The sequence below is a fragment of the Mustela nivalis genome, assembly GCF_964662115.1.
Source record: "Mustela nivalis genome assembly, chromosome: 10".
NCBI lineage: Eukaryota > Metazoa > Chordata > Mammalia > Carnivora > Mustelidae > Mustela > Mustela nivalis.
In genome coordinates this window covers 21742174-21759666 of record NC_139029.1, presented here as the reverse complement: position 1 = coordinate 21759666, position 17493 = coordinate 21742174, and the positions used below count along the sequence as shown (strand labels likewise).

General features: G+C 56.8%; 1 protein-coding gene across 1 annotated transcript; it reads left to right on the top strand.

Moving 5' to 3' along the window:
• The first annotated feature begins 6738 nt into the window (after positions 1-6738).
• On the top strand, positions 6739-15796 carry MATN1 (matrilin 1). Its single transcript, XM_082686121.1, has 8 exons — positions 6739-6877; positions 8576-8922; positions 11037-11259; positions 11963-12088; positions 12562-12978; positions 13521-13673; positions 14494-14574; positions 15218-15796. Exons 1-8 carry the CDS (start codon positions 6781-6783, stop codon positions 15265-15267), a joined length of 1494 nt encoding a protein of 497 aa, XP_082542247.1. The 5' UTR covers positions 6739-6780; the 3' UTR covers positions 15268-15796.
• Positions 15797-17493: the final 1697 nt, after the last annotated feature.

Here is a 17493-nt window from a genome sequence, read left to right as displayed (position 1 = left end):
GGGAAGTTGCGTGGCCTGGCCAAGCCAAGCCAACCTGCCCTCGGCTGGGCGGCCCTCACTACGTCCCTATCAATGCCCCGTTTGAGGCTTACACAGGGGTCCTTTGACAGGGCTGAGCTGGGACCCACTGAGAAGCCCTGTTTGAGCAGGAGGTCCGGAAAGGAGCCAGCCCTGGGAAGGCTCGGGCTGCGCGCAGGCTAGGAAGGCTCGGGCTGCCTGTGCATGGATGTCTCTTGAAGGGCAAGAGAGTCAGCAAAATACAATCAGGGTCCCCGAGCAGGAGCCCTGGTTTCTCAGGACTCTGAGGGTAGCTGGAATGTGAACCTCTGTGACCCTCCCAGACTTCAGGGTCATCTCTGCCTCTCCCCCCAGACCCCATGTGGCAAGCGCTGTGTGACGATCAGTTCTGAGGTTCAGACTGACAAATCACTTGCCCAGAGTCACGATCTGTTGGAGAACAACGCTGAGTTTGACTTCTGCAATAGGCCTGACCGGAGTCTGAGCTTGTCCCCCTGGTCCTCTCCAGCCTACTCCATCCACCTGACAAGGGCGTGATTTTAGAAGCTTGGAAAGCACCTGGCAGATAGGGACTGATGGATACCCATCGTTGCGCACTTGACGCTGAGGACAGGCCTGGCTCGAGAGCTTGTAGTGGACAGGGGTCTGTCGAAGGTGGAGGGCCCAGCAGAAGGTGGGTGGGGGGCGTGGTCCAGGGGAGAGATGGTGGGGGTGTGAACTCAGGCAGCGGCCATGGGCCTGGGTAGACTCAAGAGGCATTTGGGAAGCAGGGCCCAAAGGGCCCAGACAAATAAATGAGGAAGAGGGAGAGTCAAGGCATGGTGTCCACATTTGGAGAGCATGTGAGAAGGTGGTGCCCAGCTTTGAGTTGAGGACACAGAGCAGGGAACAAAAGAGGATGTGCTGGGTTTTGTTTGCATTTGTGCTACCTAGGGGGACATGCGAGGCAGGAGCTCAAGGTGCAGCTATGACTACAGGTCTGGAGGTCAGGAGGTAGAGGAAGGAGGGAGGTTGGGATGTGAGTGTCATCTGTGGACATGTGGGGGGTGACATGTGGTGGGGTGTCACCAAGTTTCATAGAGGTGTTAACCCATCGTGGGATCTAATCTGACTTGTGGCCATACTAGATGCAGCCTTGGATGGAAGCCGCTGCCTCCTTGCCCTGTCTAGCCTCTGGCTTCCCACCCGATCCAACTGCTTAGGCCTGATGGACACCTGAGGGGCCTCAGAGGCACTGGTGTGTCCCAAGGGGCCATGGACAGGATGGGCTCCTAGCTACATCTCAGCAGCCAGGGGCATGGGGATGAGTATGCCCACTTTGCAGGTGAAGAACCCTTGCCCTCTGCTTCCCTGAGGAATGTCCCCAGTCTGCAATGAAAAGTGTCAAGAAAAACAGTTCCCCGAGTAAAGGAAGGGGATGACCCGCCCTTGGGACCACCTTGGATTTTTCTGGGAGGTGCTGGAAACTCTGCTGTGGATATAAGCAGCAGCTGCTGTGGGTCTCCGTCCACTGTCTTCCTGGATGGGCTCTCTGGGAGCCCACACTCGCATTCCAGTTTCCTGGCACTCCAGCAGGAAGCCTGCCTAATTAGCCACCAGGAGCGCTCTGATAGGCAGTAGGCTTGGCAGAGAGCAACCAACGCAAGTGAGCTATGGCTCTAAATAAACAGAGTCCATCTGGTCAACCTCAGTGGCCCAGCTGGTCAGGCAGGACGTTGGCCTTGCATTTTCCTCCTTTCCATGTGCTGGACGGACAATGCAGGCAGAGAGGCAGCCTGGGTAAAGACCTGGAGATGGGACTGCCTGTCAGGGAGTGACTCCGGCCTGGGAGTCTCACCTGTGATGACCATTCTGAGCTTGTAATCCCGCAGATATGGTCGCTTGACCTTGACCCAGTTGCTGAAATTTTATAGTCCCTGGAGCTGAAATCCTAACAGAGGGTTTTGGGAAGAGCCAAGGTATTCTCGAGCACTGTGCGTAGGACTTTGGAAGAAAGAAAGGACATGCCAGGAATCTTACTGCACACGTCTCTGGCCCTTCTTCCTGGGGAGGTGATGTTGGGTATCTCAGGGGAGGGTCGGGGGTGGGGAGGAAAGGTTTAAATGTCTCTGGCATTGGACATCCTTAGGAATGCCCTTGTGTGTCTGTAGTCATTTTGTGAGTAAGGACCATGCCAAACCTTGTTCCCCGGACATCAGACTCCATGGGTCACTTTTCCCACCCTCCTTCATTGCTGAAGGCACCAAGAGGCAAGGGCCTGGAGACCGAGTTATGAGACTAACCACTGGGCTATCCTTTTGGTACGTCAGTTAGCACCTAGTCCTTCCCATACTGACCCCAAAGCAACTTTCCCCAAACTGAAGAATGCTAGAATTATCAATCTCTTACCCTCTGCCCCTCTTCCCGCCCTCCCTCGTTCTACACCGGTCTATACCCCCTGAGCTAGGCAGAATTCTAGGATAGCCTCCTGGGAGGACCCCATGGGACAAGATAGCTCATGGGACAAGAGCCCCCACCACTGGTCAGTAAAACTTGAAGTGGACTCCGCTGCAGTGAAGGAAAAGGAACACTTTGCTCAGTGCCAAAGAAGAGAGGGGACAGAGCCGGGGAGGGAGAGAGGGGACAGGAGCGAGACTGGAATGGCCTGGAAAAGGTGGCAAGAGACAGATTGTGAGAAGGCTCGAATGCCCGGTGGCCTCTGAATTTTCACCTAGAAGGGATATAGGGTCCACAGAAGCTTTTCTTTTCCCTTGGGAAGGTGACCCTGAATACCCACGTCCTGTCCCTGGGCTTCTAGGCAGAGCCAGGCAAGGCTACTCCTTATCAGAGGGTGTGCAGAGAGATTCTTGCTGTCATTGTCTTGTTCTCGTGGCCAGAGACAGAGGACTTGGAAATGGTGAGATAGTCCGATGGAGGAGGCTTTGGGAAGGGGCTGTGGGGGTGGGTGTGTCTAGCCCTGGGCTGTGTCCTGAGAGAGAAACACGCCTTTGTGCTAATAAGCCATCCGAGGGCTTATTTGTCACTGCGGCTTAGCCTGTTCTCTAACCGATACAAGAAGGTAAGGCGGAAACAAGATGGAGCATTCATCCGTGTCATTCTCGACCCTCCCGTGACCTGGGCGCCGAGGTCCCAACTTGGCAGACTTGAAGCGGAGGAACAGAACCGTGAAGTCAAGTGCAGCGGGCGGGTGAAGCCACAGGGACTCCCGCCCCGGGGCTGTGTCTGATTCTGGAGCTTTGCACTTCACAGGATTCCTCAAAGTCTGGCATGCAGGCCAGTGGCAGGACGCGAGGTAATTTGCGGTGATGTGCGGATGCAGAAGTTAAATTTAATTAGTTTCAAATTTATCTGAAGGCCCCTTGGAATACCTTTATAAATTGCACAGCAACCCAGAGATTTCACGGCTGTCATTTCTCAGGAGGAGGAGGGGAACGTTTTATACCAAGTGTGTTGGTTGGTTTAGAGTTAATTAAAGAGAGTAAATAAATAAGAGTAAAAGTATGTGTGGATCCCGCCAAACGGCGAGGCTGGTGGTGACGGAGGGAGGAGGAGCGCGCGATGACCAGGTTTGCTCTTCAGGAAAAGAGTGGAGTCATGGGGCGCGGGAGGGGGCTCCTGCGCCCCTGCCATGGAACCACGCCTGCCCGGGGCCCCTCGCTTTAGCACCAAGGCTCTCTCGGACGAAACACTAAAGGCTTTAAGTTTCTGGAAACCCGAGGTGTGTGAAAACAAGGAGAGGGAACAGCGGGAGCCCTTCACAGCTGCCCGTCTGACTTGCGAGCGTTTTTTTTTCCCTCTGGGTCATACCGGACACACTGTTCCTGATTTTCATTCCTGGGGGGAAGAAAATTGCTTCACATTTGGAAAACACAAATATTTATTTTCTTTCCTCAATGTATACGCTGAGCTTCCTCCCTCTAAGCCCTTGCTCCTGCTGTGGAATGTGAAAGCTGCCCCCCCTTTTGGGAAGAAACCTATCTCTGCTCCTGAAAACGTACCTGTGGCCCATTTCTGTGGCCCTGCTAATGAGCCGATGGGTGACACAGAAAAGGCGCCTGTGTTCCTCTGGGGGAGCCCATACAACGGCCATTCAGATGCGGAGCTGAAAGAGCCATTTCATGGGCCCAGCTGCTGGCTCGGCCAAGAGAGCCGTGTAGTCCGGGCTCCGGCCGCGGCCCGGTGCATTTGGAAGGGGATGCGGGGCTGGGAGGCTGCAGATCACGTTCTCCTCGAGCAGCTCCGCTGGGCCATGGCCACCGCTGCAGACCCCTGCCTGACCCTGTTCGGTTCCCAAGGGAACGGAACCCACTTGTCACCTGTTGCTTCTTTTAATGCATTGTTTCGCTTGATGACCAGATACCCTGTTCCAGACTCGCGCTGGGTCCTGAAGGTCGTTGGAGGCTGGGTGGGGCCAGATGCCCCCCTTGGAGGGAGCTGATGGCCAGAAGGGAGGCAGTTAACCCATTTATGATCCGTTGTGGGGAAGTGAGAGGCACTGCAGTCATTGTGCCCTATAGTGTCTTTGGAGGAAATAATTACTTAAAAATTGTAGAGGGAAAGGGACCGGCAGCCTCGACTAGCATTTGAAGCTGGGGACGGCTATGAAGGATACAAGACAATAAAATCTAAATGGGAAACATCAGAGGGAAATACTCTTTGCTTCCTCCTTCTCTAAACCCAGGGCAAAGAGGGGTGAGGCCCGAGTTCCAGGCAGGGCTAACTGGCTGGTGGCTTCAGGCTTCTTCAGACCTCAGTTGTCTCATCTGACAAATGGGATGATGCCCTTGGAGACAGGAAGACACAGTAATAGTGTGTGGCTGCCATTATCGCTCAAGATTGTGAGACTATTGGTTGGGTCACTTTAAAAAAAAAGGGAAAAAAAAGGGGGAAAAAAAAGGGAAAAAAGGGAACAGGGGCGCCTGGGTGGCTCAGCGGGTTAAAGCCTCTGTCTTCAGCTCAGGTCATGATCCCAGGGTCCTGGGATCAAATCTCACATCGGGATCCTTGCTTGGTGGGGAGCCTGCTTCTCCCCCTGCTTGTGCTCTCTCTCTCTCTGACAAATAAATGAATAAAAATCTTTTAAAAAAAGTCTGTACATTTCTTTTTGAGGCATAACTCGTATAGTCTTAAATGTTAACGGTCTTGTCTCCCAGAAAGATGACAATCCTTTGACCCCCATCTGCCCTGTCTTCTCATTGCCTCTTCACCTGGTCCCAGTGAGGCAGGGATGCCAAGAACCACCATTCCCACCGCATGATAACAAGCTGAGGCTCAGAGAGGTTAAGTTAGCTGCTCCAGGTCACACCGCTGTTCAGTCACAGACAGAGATCTGAACCTGGGCCTCTCAGCTGGCCAAGCCTGTGCTCTTTTCATGTGATCTCATCAGTTACTGAACCTCCATGCAGCAGCAGGTCCATTTCTGGTGACGCTCCTTTATTTACAAGCCTTTATTTTTGCCTTCCAGCGCAGAGCCTGGACTGGGCCCAGACACAGGGATGAATCAGTTAGACTCTTAACAGCTCAGAGGTGAGACACACAATGACAGAAGCACGGGAAGGGGGTCCTAATCCTGGGAGAGTGAGGGAGAGGTAGGCCTGGAGAAGGCACCTCCACCAAGCTACACCCAAGCAAGCAGGGTGGCTGAGAGCACTGGCCTGGGGCCCTATTCTGTCAATGATACTTTAAAAAGAAAAAAGATTTATTCACTTATTTTAGAGAGAGAGAGATCATGCACATATGTGCAGGGCCTTTGGGGGAGAGGGACAGAGAGAAATCCAAACCGACTCCCCACTGAGTACAGAGCCTGTCTCTGGGCTCCATCCCACGTCCCTGAGATCATGACCTGAGCCGAAACCAAGAGTCGGACACTTAACGGACTGAGCCGCCCAGGCGCCCCTGGCAATGACTTCTTGGCAGCGTGACTTCAGACAAGTTACTCCATCTCCCTGTTTGTCAGTTCTTCTTCTGGAAGATGGGGGTAGTAATAGTAGCTGCATAATGGGGTTGTCAAGGGAATTAAATGAGACTGTTCCTATAACTCTGCTCCTCTCACCCATCCTAGGAGGTGGGATCAGAGAGGTGAAGCAACTGGCCCGTGGTCACACAGGCAGCGAGCAGCAAACCTGGGTAATTGGCTTCAGGTCTGTGCTCTTACCCATTGCCTCTATTGCCCTGTGCACACATGTCAGAGTGTGAAAGGGAGGGAGGGGCGTTCGGGGTAGGTGACCCTGCTGGTACAAAGCCCTGGAGGGCCTGTCAGGGACCCCAGGTGTGACTGCCTGGAGGGGAGAAGGCGGGGAGGTAGGGGACAGGCCAGGTGAGCAGAGCGAGTGCCAGATAAGGAAACTGATGGAGGTGAGAGTGGGGGTTGGGGTAGGGTGTGGGGTGAGGGTGCAGGGCTCGAGGCCATTGGGCTGGCTTTCCCTGGGCTTGGAGCAGCAGCTCTGGGTCAGGGCAGGCTCCAACCCCTGGCAGAGCTGCCCTCCACCCACCTGAGATTTCCTGAGTTCCAGCGGCAGGTCCGCTTCTGCAGGCAAAGGAGCCCTTGTGGTCGGAGGGGCCTCTTGAGCCCAGGCCAGGCGGCTCCCTCCCTCTCTGGGCACACACACCTCCATTCAGCCTGGGCCACGCCCCCCAAGGGGGCTAGGGGCCCCTGGCAGCCACCCCCATGTCAGTGGGGGCCGCCTGGCCGCCGAGGTTGATAAGACCGGGACCCCACTGGCCCTCAGCACTGTGCTGGCTGCTGCCTGCCCTGCCAGAACCATGAGGCTCCTCTCTGGCACTGGCCTCGTGCAGTGTGGCCTGCTGCTGCTGCTGTTCCAGGCCCTGTGCACATTGGGCCTTGCCCCCCAGGCCAGAGGTGAGGGGGTCCATGTGAGGTGGGGGACATAGGGTGAGCGGCCTCTGACCAGCAGCCTGGCCAAGAGGAGCAGAGGTTAAATGGGGTACGGGATGGGCCGGGGTGCTGAGGGGCCGGGGGGCAAGGGGGTAGGAGGACAGCAGGCTGGCCCGGGAGCCGACAGCAATGGTGACATTCATAAGGGCCAGAGCAGGGATGATCCTCAGTCTGCGCTATTGAGGGACAGGAGTGGGCCTTTCTCTGCAGCCTCACAGGCTTCCCTGGGGCTCCTTAGCTCCCAGGCCCCCCTTGGGGACCACGCATGCTGCCAGAGCCAGTCTTGTGGGTCCCTGAGGACAGATGCTGGAGCTGCACCAAGCCCAGGGCTGCATGCACACTCTATCTGGGGTCACCAGGACTCCAACCCCTTTCCTTAGCCCCTCCAGCCTCTCCGGGTGTGGGTTCTTGCCTCCTGTACCACTCCCAGAGCTTCTGCCTTGGGCACCGAGTCCCAGAATGCCCAGCTCCTCCTGTACAGATGGGGAAACTGAGGCTGGAGAAGGGTGTTCTCCTGGTTCCTGATGCTCCATGGTGTGGCTAATTCCCTCAGCCTCTCTTGGCCTCAGTTTACCCGTACGTAGCCTTAACTAGTAGGGACCAGGGTGCGGCTGCAAGGTCATTACTAAGGTCCCTTGAGGAGCTCTGATACCTAGGGCGCTGTGGATGGGGGGCTGGGACAGCCCAGGACCCCTTTCCTTTTCTGAGCCTTCCTGAATCCTCTCTTGGGAGCAGCTCTGCTTAGTTCTGGGGCACAGAGAGGAGGGCCTTTGTACTGAGTCTCTCCTGGCTGCAGGGTCAGGCCAGTGAGAGTAACAAGCAGTGAGCCTTATTCTCCCCACTGGACAGATGAGAAACTGAGGCTCCTAAAGGTGCAGTGAGCTGCCCGTGGCCACAGGGGGGCGCTGAACCGAGATTCGAACCTCACTCTGCTTCATTCCAGCTTCATGCACGTCCCAGCCCATGGGGCTGCTTGCTGGGGTGTCTGGAAAGACATGCCTCCATGGGGATGTGTCTTAGGAACCCACCGGGTCAGGCTGCCACAGTGGCCACGAGGAATCCCTGCCCTTTTCCCTGCCCACGGACACCAGCCAGAAGACTCCTTGGGGCTGAAGGAAGCTGGGTCCCCTCGGGTGACTGGCTTTGATGCTGAGATGAAAGAGACCAAGCCCATGGGTCCTGCGCTGGGCCCTGGGGCTCTGTCCTCTGCGCCCTCTCCCCCACCGCCCCCACAGGAGAAATTCTGCCGTGGCCATGGCAGCCACTCTGGGCCACAGCCTGGGAAGTGTGTCTTAAAGTCTGTCATCTCCTTTGCCGCCCCCTGGATACCAGCTGCATGCCTAGCCCTGTCCTGGCACCTTGCACGCACTCCTGCTCAGCCCTGAGGGTTCTAGTAAAGAGGGGACTGTCAGCTCATTGTACAGACGAGGAAACTAAGCTCAGGGAGGTACCATGAGTTCCGTGGGGCTGAGATTTGAGCCTCTGTCTTCCCCAAGGGGCTGAGAAGCTGGGCCAGCCACGGGTGTCCACATGTTGACAGAAGGTCCGAGCTGGCCTGGCCCAGCTTCAGGTTACACTGTCCGGGACCTCCAGTCTCGGTCTAAGCAGCCCCTGACCTTCGCCCCCTTCTCTTGGCCCTCTCCCTCCTGCCCCCCCTTGCAGGGCATCTCTGCCGGACCCGGCCCACGGACCTGGTGTTTGTGGTGGACAGCTCACGCAGTGTGCGGCCCGTGGAGTTCGAGAAGGTGAAGGTGTTCCTGTCCCAGGTCATCGAGTCTCTGGACGTGGGGCCCAATGCCACCCAGGTGGGCGTGGTGAACTATGCGAGCGCTGTGAAGCAGGAATTCCCGCTGCGGGCCCACGGCTCCAAGGCTGCGCTGCTCCGGGCCGTGCGCCGCATCCAGCCGCTGTCCACGGGGACCATGACGGGTCTGGCCATCCAGTTCGCCATCAACAAAGCCTTCAGCGACGCCGAGGGGGGTCGGGCCAGGTCCCCTGACATAAGCAAGGTACGCGACCCACCCCTCCCGCCCTCCCGGATTCCCCAAACATGCTTCAGTTTGTGTCTTAGGCCCAGAGAAGCCAAGGGGCAGAGCTGGGCCTTGAAGCCATCTTTATCCACGCTCTGACTGCAGGACCTCAATCTGGAGCGTGCTTGATTTTTTTCAGATTGGTGGACCTTGGCTCCCTGGGGCTGATTGAGGCAGTCCAGATGCCTGCCCTCCACCCTGCTCCCTGGACTAGCTGTCACCCTGAGCAGCACGTGTCAGTCCCTTCACGTCTAAACCACAATGATGCAACTCGTTTTTGAGGGACTGTCAGCAGGCCTCTGTGAAGTCCATTGCACAGTGTGCTTGGAACAGGGCATGGACCCAGCAAGTCCCATGGAAGGGCTAGCTCAGTTTGATTTAATAAGCTTCCGAGGGCAGGGGTTTGGAAAAATGAGGTGATGTGCCCCAAGCCGACGTCAGTACGGGCTCCAGGCCAGGTGCCGAGGAGTTCACAGACCTGGTCCCCACAGCAGGATTTCCCAGCACAGCCCAGGACCTGTGAGACCGGTCAGAGGTTGCATCCCACGGTGGTCTGCCCACCGATGCCCACACCTCTCCTTCCTAGCCCTCAACAGCCCCAAGGAGTCAGCCTTTACCTGCCAGGACCTCAGCCCCGGGCACATACTTTCTGACCCCCACGCAGGCCATGTCTGACATCTGCGTGCTGAAGGAATGCAATCCTGCTTGAAGGTGGTGACCTCATTTTACAGATGAGGAAACTGAGGCACAGAGGCCCAAGTGTCTTGCCCAGCTAATAAGTAGTAGGAACATCTACAGAGGATAGGCCATAATCCCGGCCATTACAGCCCTCAAAGAAGTGGCCTGTGAGCGCTAAGCCTGTTGGTCGTCCTCTGTGGGGGCTCTTTACAAGCTCTGCTGTGAGGTTGATGGCCATGGTCGTTACAGGTTGTGGTGACCTGGGGTGATCCTAATGGAGAGAGGTGGTGAAGGGGATGGTGGCAGTGTCTATAGGTGTCACACCTCCAGTTAGGCACATGAAGACACACAGAGCCCCCAGACCTGTGCCATCCAGCCTGGAATCCACCTGTGGGAGGCCCCTACAAGGTGGGTTCAAGGTCACAAGGCTGGATTGAAGGGGGATAGTCGGGGCTCCGGGAGACAGTGGGTCTCGGGGAGTGGGGCAGCCTGTGACAGTGGACAGTCATAGCCAGGCGAGCCTCGGCCTCTGGTGGGGAAGGGCAGGGTGCAAGATCACTCCCCAGGGGTCCCCACAGTGATAAAGAAACAACCCACCCCCTTCCTAGATGACTCAGGAAGGTGAGCGTCATTTCCAACCACAGGTCACTAAGACAGGGGTTTGGGGCCCCGGAAGGAGGGTGGGGACCCAGGTCAGAAGCAGAGAAGCGCTGTGAGGACTCTGGCTTCCGGGCAGGCTCAGGTGGGCGTGGTGAGGTTAGGCCAAGCACCAGGGTCCCCTCTGTGCCCCTTCCCAGGGCACAAACAGGGGAACCTTGTGGGAGGGCAGCAGACAGTGTTATCTCCTTCGGAAAGGAAATGTAGCATCCTGGGGAACGGAGGGAGAAGAGGGAGCCATCATCTATGTGGGAACAACCCTCCTCCCAGGGCCGGGAGGGAAAGGATGGCCAGGCTGGAAGCAGAGCCGCCGTTTATTAGCCTCGCCTGCTCTCTGCTGGCCAAAGGACAGAACTGCATGGTGTCGGGCCCGCTTGCCGGGCCCCTGTCCTCAGAGGCCCCAGTCTGAGGGGGGAGACATGGTCCTGCCCTCAGATCATCACAGAACTGCGGCCTGCCCGAGCCGGGAGACACCCACAGGCCCTAGTCAGATGGAAGAACATCTCAGCCATGCCTTTCGGTGAGAGAGGAAACCTGTCTCCTCTTTTGCTAGTCAGGTTCCCCTCCCTGGGGCGAAACCCTGGCGGGGCGTCAGATCCATCTGGTGTGGATTAGCTGTGTGACCTGGGCAAGCCGCTCTGCCCCTCAGGCCTCAGGGTCCTCTTCTGCCATGGCCCCGCGGGCTTAGTGGAGGGCTGAGCGGCCCTGCGCAGCGCGGGAGGAAGGCCTGGTCCTCACACGCGCCCCGCGTGTCTTAGGTGGTCATCGTGGTGACGGACGGGAGGCCCCAGGACAGCGTGCGGGACGTGTCTGCACGGGCCCGGGCCAGCGGCGTCGAGCTGTTCGCCATCGGCGTGGGCCGCGTGGACAAGGCCACGCTGCAGCAGATCGCCAGCGAGCCGCAGGAAGAGCACGTCGACTACGTGGAGAGCTACAGCGTCATCGAGAAGCTGTCCAAGAAGTTCCAGGAGGCCTTCTGCGGTGCGCCGGGAGAGGCGGCGATGGACGAGGCTGGGGTCTCGGGGAGCGCTCTGGGGAGCTGGAGTGGGGGCCAGACCGCAGGGGGCAGGGGCGTGGCTGAGAGCATCGGGGCCGGACTGAGCGCGCTTCGGGGGTGGGACCGGGGCGGGGCCGACGGGAATGGATAGGGCCGCGACTGAGCTCCGGGGCGGGGCCAGGGAAGGGGCAGGGTGGGGGCGTGGCTAGAGTCGATTGGGGCGGGGCTATATAGGGCGGGGCTGGGTAGGGCGGGGCTGAGTTCACGTCAGGGGAGGACTAGGGCGGGGAGCATGGAGGGATGGGGTGATGAATGGGGATGAACAGGGCTGGGACTGAGCGTGGGGGTGGGGTCAGGGAGCAGGGAGGGATGGGGGAGTGACTAGAGGGTCGATCGGGGCAGGAGCAGGACAGGGCGGGACTGAGTAGGCATCGGGGACAGGCCGGGGCGGGGCCGGGCGGAGATGGACAAGGCAGGGGCTGACTGGGCGGAGCTGAATAGGGCGGGAGGCGGGGCTGAGAGAGTCAGCTTGGGGCGGACCTGTGATTTTGGCCTGGGGCTGGGAGTGTGGGGCTCAGACCTCAGCTAGGGGATGGTCTGTTTCCCTGAGTGTGTGAAGGGCTACCCTGGCTGAGATGTCCAAGGCCCAGAGACCGTTAGATTCTGAGTCTCCTTTTGTCCCCACAGTGGTGTCAGACCTGTGTGCCACAGGAGACCACGACTGTGAGCAGGTGTGCCTCAGCTCCCCAGGCTCCTACACCTGCGCTTGTCGGGAGGGCTTCACCCTGAACAGTGACGGCAAGACCTGCAATGGTCAGTGGGCTGGACACAGGCAAGCCCTGGGGAGGGTGGAGAGGAGAGGGGATGGGGCTTGGCCACTTTCTCAGAAGCCCATCTGAGCCTCTCTGCACTTTGTTTCTGGGCTAGTCTGCAACAGTGGTAGATGTCTCCTAGAACTTGGTGTCTGCAGAAAGTTATTTTCTACTTTTGTCCCTCTTTGTCACGGTGGGTGGTAGGTTTAGTATGGTGGAACGAGTTACATAGTCTTGAGTTCAAATCTTAGCGCCACTCCTTCAGAGCTGTATGATTTAACGGCTTTTGGAGTTTTAGTTTCCAACGCTATAAAACGAGGCCAGGAACCTTGGCTTTCGAGAGGGAGTTTTGAGGACAAAAGAGGCTGGGATAAACCTCAATATAGAGCTAGGTGTGTGATGGGTTCCTGACTTGTGGTCAGGATGAACGACGGGCTCCTAAGCTTCATCTCCTCGCCTTCCTACCCTTCCCAGTCTGCAATGGCCGTGGTGGCAGTTCGGCAACTGACTTGGTCTTCCTCATTGATGGATCCAAAAGTGTGCGTCCGGAGAACTTTGAACTAGTGAAGAAGTTCATCAATCAGATCGTGGACACGCTGGATGTGTCAGATAAACTGGCCCAAGTGGGGCTCGTGCAATACTCGAGCTCTGTGCGGCAGGAGTTCCCACTGGGCCGCTTCCACACGAAGAAGGACATTAAGGCGGCTGTGCGGAACATGTCTTACATGGAGAAGGGCACCATGACTGGGGCTGCCCTCAAGTATCTTATCGACAATTCCTTCACTGTGTCCAGCGGGGCTAGGCCTGGGGCCCAGAAGGTGGGCATTGTCTTCACCGATGGCCGGAGCCAAGACTACATTAACGATGCTGCCAAGAAAGCCAAGGACCTTGGTAGGTGGTGCCTGGACCCTGAACACCACTGATGGCCAGGGGTGTCTTGAGTCTAAACCCTAACCCCAGGTGCAAGATAAATGAGGAATTCTGGGTCTGTTCAACTCTTTCTTATCTGTGATGAGACAACAGAGTCCCCAGAAAAGTAAGAAGTCTGTTTCAAGGGTCCTTTTGTAGGTGGGGCTTTGAAATTTTTCAAATGAATGTTCTCCAGAACACACCAACTGTTGGAAGGCAGCCCCACTTTGGGACAAGCTGGAGTCTGTGTTTTATCACCTACTTAAGGAGGATAAAAATAGCCACCAGATGGATGGTTCTGGGGTTATATGAGATTACAGAGCTCCCCGTCCAAGGAATCAGTGCAGGTCTGACATATGGGAGAACCTTAGGGAACACTGGAAGTCTCTTAGGCACTGTGCTTGTAATTCCAGCAGCTGCCACTAGGAGGTGTCTGGTGTTGATCAGCTGGGCATTTCTCAAGAGGCTGAGATGCTGCTGCCTGTCCCCATGGCCACTGTCACTCATCTTGTTCCTCTTGGCAGGCTTTAAGATGTTTGCTGTGGGTGTGGGCAATGCCGTGGAGGACGAGCTCAGGGAAATCGCCTCAGAGCCCGTGGCAGAGCACTACTTCTACACGGCTGACTTCAAGACCATCAACCAGATTGGCAAGAGGTTGCAGAAGAAGATCTGTGTGGGTTAGTGAGGCCAGAGAGGGCACTGATGGGAGGGGTCGGGGGGGCTCTGTGGGGAGACTATGGAACCATCCTGGAACTGGATGGGGGTGGGGAGAAGCAGGAGCTGCGGTGGCAGCAAGAGTTGGCAGAAGCAGGAGGAGGGCTGACCGTTCTCACTTTTGCAACTAGCAAACATATGCTTCTTACATGAATGGCACTGTTGTTAGTACTCTCCAAATACTAAATCATTCAATCCTAATTAGTAGAAATATTATTCCCATTTTATAGACAGGAAAACCAAGCCCAGAGGGGTGGAGCGATCGTTAATAACCAGAGGTGCCAGGATTTGAATGCTGCTACCTCCCCATCCTCCTGTGGCTAGAGAGTATGGATTACAGAACCAGAGGTGCCTGGGTTTGTGTGTTTGCTGTGACACTGCCTATGGGCCATGATCCAGTAGTTTCATTTCTCGGGTCCTTTATTTGTAAAATGGGATGATTAATGACTTCCAACCCAGTGTTGGGTGAAGCTGGCAAGATGACCTCGAGGTCCCTAGCAACTGTGTCCTGCATGTAGTAGGTGACCAGCATGGAGATGCTGGTACTGGAGGTTTATTGGGGCTCTGTGGGGTTGGGAAGACATTCGGTGTCTCCCCCTCTGTCGCTCCTGGGAGTTCTGCTTCAGAACCCTACACGTGTCTCTGTCTTCTCAGTTCTCACAGGCCCCCCACACTTCCCCAAGATTCCCCAGTCCTGGTCCTGGGCTGTGAGCTCTCCTTGTCCCCCTGCCACGCCACCGCTCACCTTCCCCTTTCTCTTTCCCTGCTTCCTGTCCACTCCAGAGGAAGACCCGTGTGCCTGCGAGTCCATCGTGAAATTCCAGACCAGAGTGGAGGGGCTGCTGCAAGCCCTGACCAGGAAGCATATCCTTTCCCAGAGGCCACTGAGGGATGAGGGCAGGGGCAGGGTGAGGGGGAGGGAGAGGGAGGCACCCCCTTGTGTGTGGGGTCGCAGGTGGGGACTCTGCCTCCTGCTGGAGACAGGCTGGATTCTGGACAGATGGGCTGGCATGGCCTTTGGTACTGATCCTGTCAAAAGCAGAGGCTCCTAGAGGGTAAACAGAGAAACTGAGGCAGAAGCCAAGACCTAGAGATTTGGACACCCATCCAGAGTCCTAGCTGTGCTCAGGAAAACATGGAGTGTGTGGCTTCCCCATTTCTCAGGCTTTCAGTGACATGACAGATCCCAGTCTCCACTCAGATGATGCTGGGCCTGGAACAGGTCCCCTGGCTCTGTCAAGATAAGGTGGGAATCCAGGTGGGGGACCCAGCAGGCCTGAAGCTGCCCCCGGCAGGGCTGGGCCTTCAGGGTGTACAGTAACTACTGGGTTTTAGGGAAGGCACTGTTCTGAGGGCAGTGACATGTTGTAGATGGGGTGGGAGAACTCCCTGGAAGAGGGGCTCTTGAGAGGTGGGGGACACGGGAGGTGGGGTCCTGAGGGCAGGTGCCACAGCCATCACTGCCCTGCTCTGGTCAGCCTGGGCCTGTCCTTAACCCCGAGTCCACTGGAAGCTGTGAGCCAGCGGCTGGCCGTCCTGGAGAACAGAGTCGTGTGAGGCTGCCCATCCCCGCCGCAGCCTCTCGGTCTCCCCACTGCCCACGTAGCCCCCTGAGTCCTGCGTGTGTCCCCTAGAGCCCCAAGTGTAGTCTAGCTTTGCCATTCTAGAGAGGGGGGTTTGGAGGGGCAGGCCCTGAGGGCACCAGGCCTCCCCCACAATCCTGCCAGCCCTGCTGGGCTTGTGTGAGTGTGCCAGGTGTGTGGCCGTGTCTGGGAGCACACGTGTGTGTGTGAGTGCATGGGCCTGTGTACATGTGTTAGGAGCGTGGCCGTGTTGGGGAGTGTGTTTGTGTGTGCCTGCGTGCCTGAGGGTGGGCGTGTATCTGGAGTAGGGATGTGTGTATGTGAGTGAGAACATAAAGGTGAGTGTGAAAGGGACTGTGTTTGCATTTCTTCAATCGAAACATAATATATTCCTATTTTTTTTAGTTAACCCTTTCTTGACTGCGAGTGCTGTGAATCTCTTTCCTGTTTTTTTCTATTGCCTTCTGAAAAACAATGAAATATGATTTAACTTAAGCCCTGAATGGGGCCGGAAGTAGCGTGGTCATTTGGGGAGCGGGATGAAGGACTGGGGGGGGGCGGGTGCAGGGGGACCCTGCAGGCTGGCAACTGTGGTGGGAACAGGGGTGAAGGCCGCTACCCCAGAGCTGGCACGGGGTTGCCCTGCCCTTGCAGCTCTTGCTTCTTTCTCCTGCAGCCCTGCCTGCAGCGGACTTGAGTCGCCCTCATTATAGGCATGGGGAAGCTGTGTCTGGGTGTTCAGATGACTTGCTCAGTGGAGCATCCGTTGGAGAGCAAGGACTTGAATCTAGGGCTGCAAGACATCAAAGAAGAAGAAGAGCCAGGACACCAGACAGGCTGGTTCATGCATTCATTGATACATTCATTCATTCCTGCTTCATTCATTCATTCACGTGTGCATGCAGAAGACAAACACAGAATACGGGCCCATGGCAGGCAGAGGGGAGATGGTGGCCTTCAAGACAGATGTAGTCCCTGCCCTTAAGGGACTTACAGTCCAGTTGAGTGCCTGTCACCCTCACCCCAGCTGGGGAAAAGGAGAGAGTGTTTAGGTTGTAGCAGGAACCGGTGGGCTGAGTGTGTGTGCGTGAGTTAGAGATGCTGGGAGGGTCTCAGCTGCGCCAGGGCTGGCCCCGGGTGCCCCCACCAGCCCCACACCCCATGCCCGTGTTGGTGTCCTCTCTGTTCCCTTCTTGGGTGTTAGCAGCTTTGCCTCCATCCCCAGCACCAATGGCGGCACCCCTCTGCCTCAAGGATGGCACATGAGAAAGTTTCCCGAACCCCATGTCTCCCCCAGCCCTACCTGAGGTCTCCTGGCCTCACCCAGGCCCCTCTGGAGCAGTGCCCCCCACAGTCTCAGTCCCTGGTGTCCCATAGTGGGAGCTGGGGTGATTTGCTGAACCCATTCCTGTGTCATGGGGCATTTTTAAGTTACTACTAGATTCACACTTGGGAGTCTCTAAAAGGCTTTTATGAGAGACTCAGACCATCCTGAGAGGTCTTCCTTAGAGACACTTCCTGCAGACAGAATTATATCCTTACACCTGCTAAAACTTAGTGACTCAAAACATCACCCCCCCCCCCGAAAAACACCTGTGCCCAGCATGATTCTGCGAGTTGGCTGGGCTCTGCTGGTGGTTCTTCTGCTCCATGTGGAGTCGGCTGGGGTCACACTCGTAGTGGTCTTGACCCGGCCGGAGCCTCCAGCATGGCCCACTCCCCTGTGCCACAGGGTTCATTGGTATGACTGCTACCTGGGGAGATGGGGGTGCAAGGCTGGGCTTCTCTCCACTTCTCTCTCCATGTATGTCCCTGCGGGCTCTCCGGCGGGGGAATGCAACTTCTTCCCTGGCAGCCCAGGGCTGTGGAAAGCTTTTTAGGTCTGGAGCCCCATGATGGCACTGCATGACTTTTGCTGCATTATTTTTTGATCAAAGCAGTTTTAGGCCAGGCTGAACACAAGGGGTGGGGAGGTACACTCCACTTCACAGAGAGAGAGCAATAAAGAATTTGCAGCCACTTTTAATCCATTGCAGCGGGTTGTTCTCTGGCGTCCCTCTCTGGCTACACTCCCTGCCTTGGCTATTCAGGACACCCAGGAAACCCTTGCATCGAAGCGGGACCATCCTGGGTTCCAGTGCCGTGCCTTAGCTGCCTGGTAACTTGGTGGGAACCCTTTCCCCCTCTGAGTTCCCCACCT

Coding starts and splice junctions, on each gene's coding strand:
- MATN1 (XM_082686121.1), top strand. CDS start 6,781: ATGAGGCTCCTCTCTGGCACTGGCCTCGTGCAGTGTGGCCTGCTGCTG. Junction 11,260..11,962: donor GTTCCAGGAGGCCTTCTGCG/GTGCGCCGGGAG, acceptor TTGTCCCCACAG/TGGTGTCAGACCTGTGTGCC. Junction 12,979..13,520: donor CAAGAAAGCCAAGGACCTTG/GTAGGTGGTGCC, acceptor TCCTCTTGGCAG/GCTTTAAGATGTTTGCTGTG.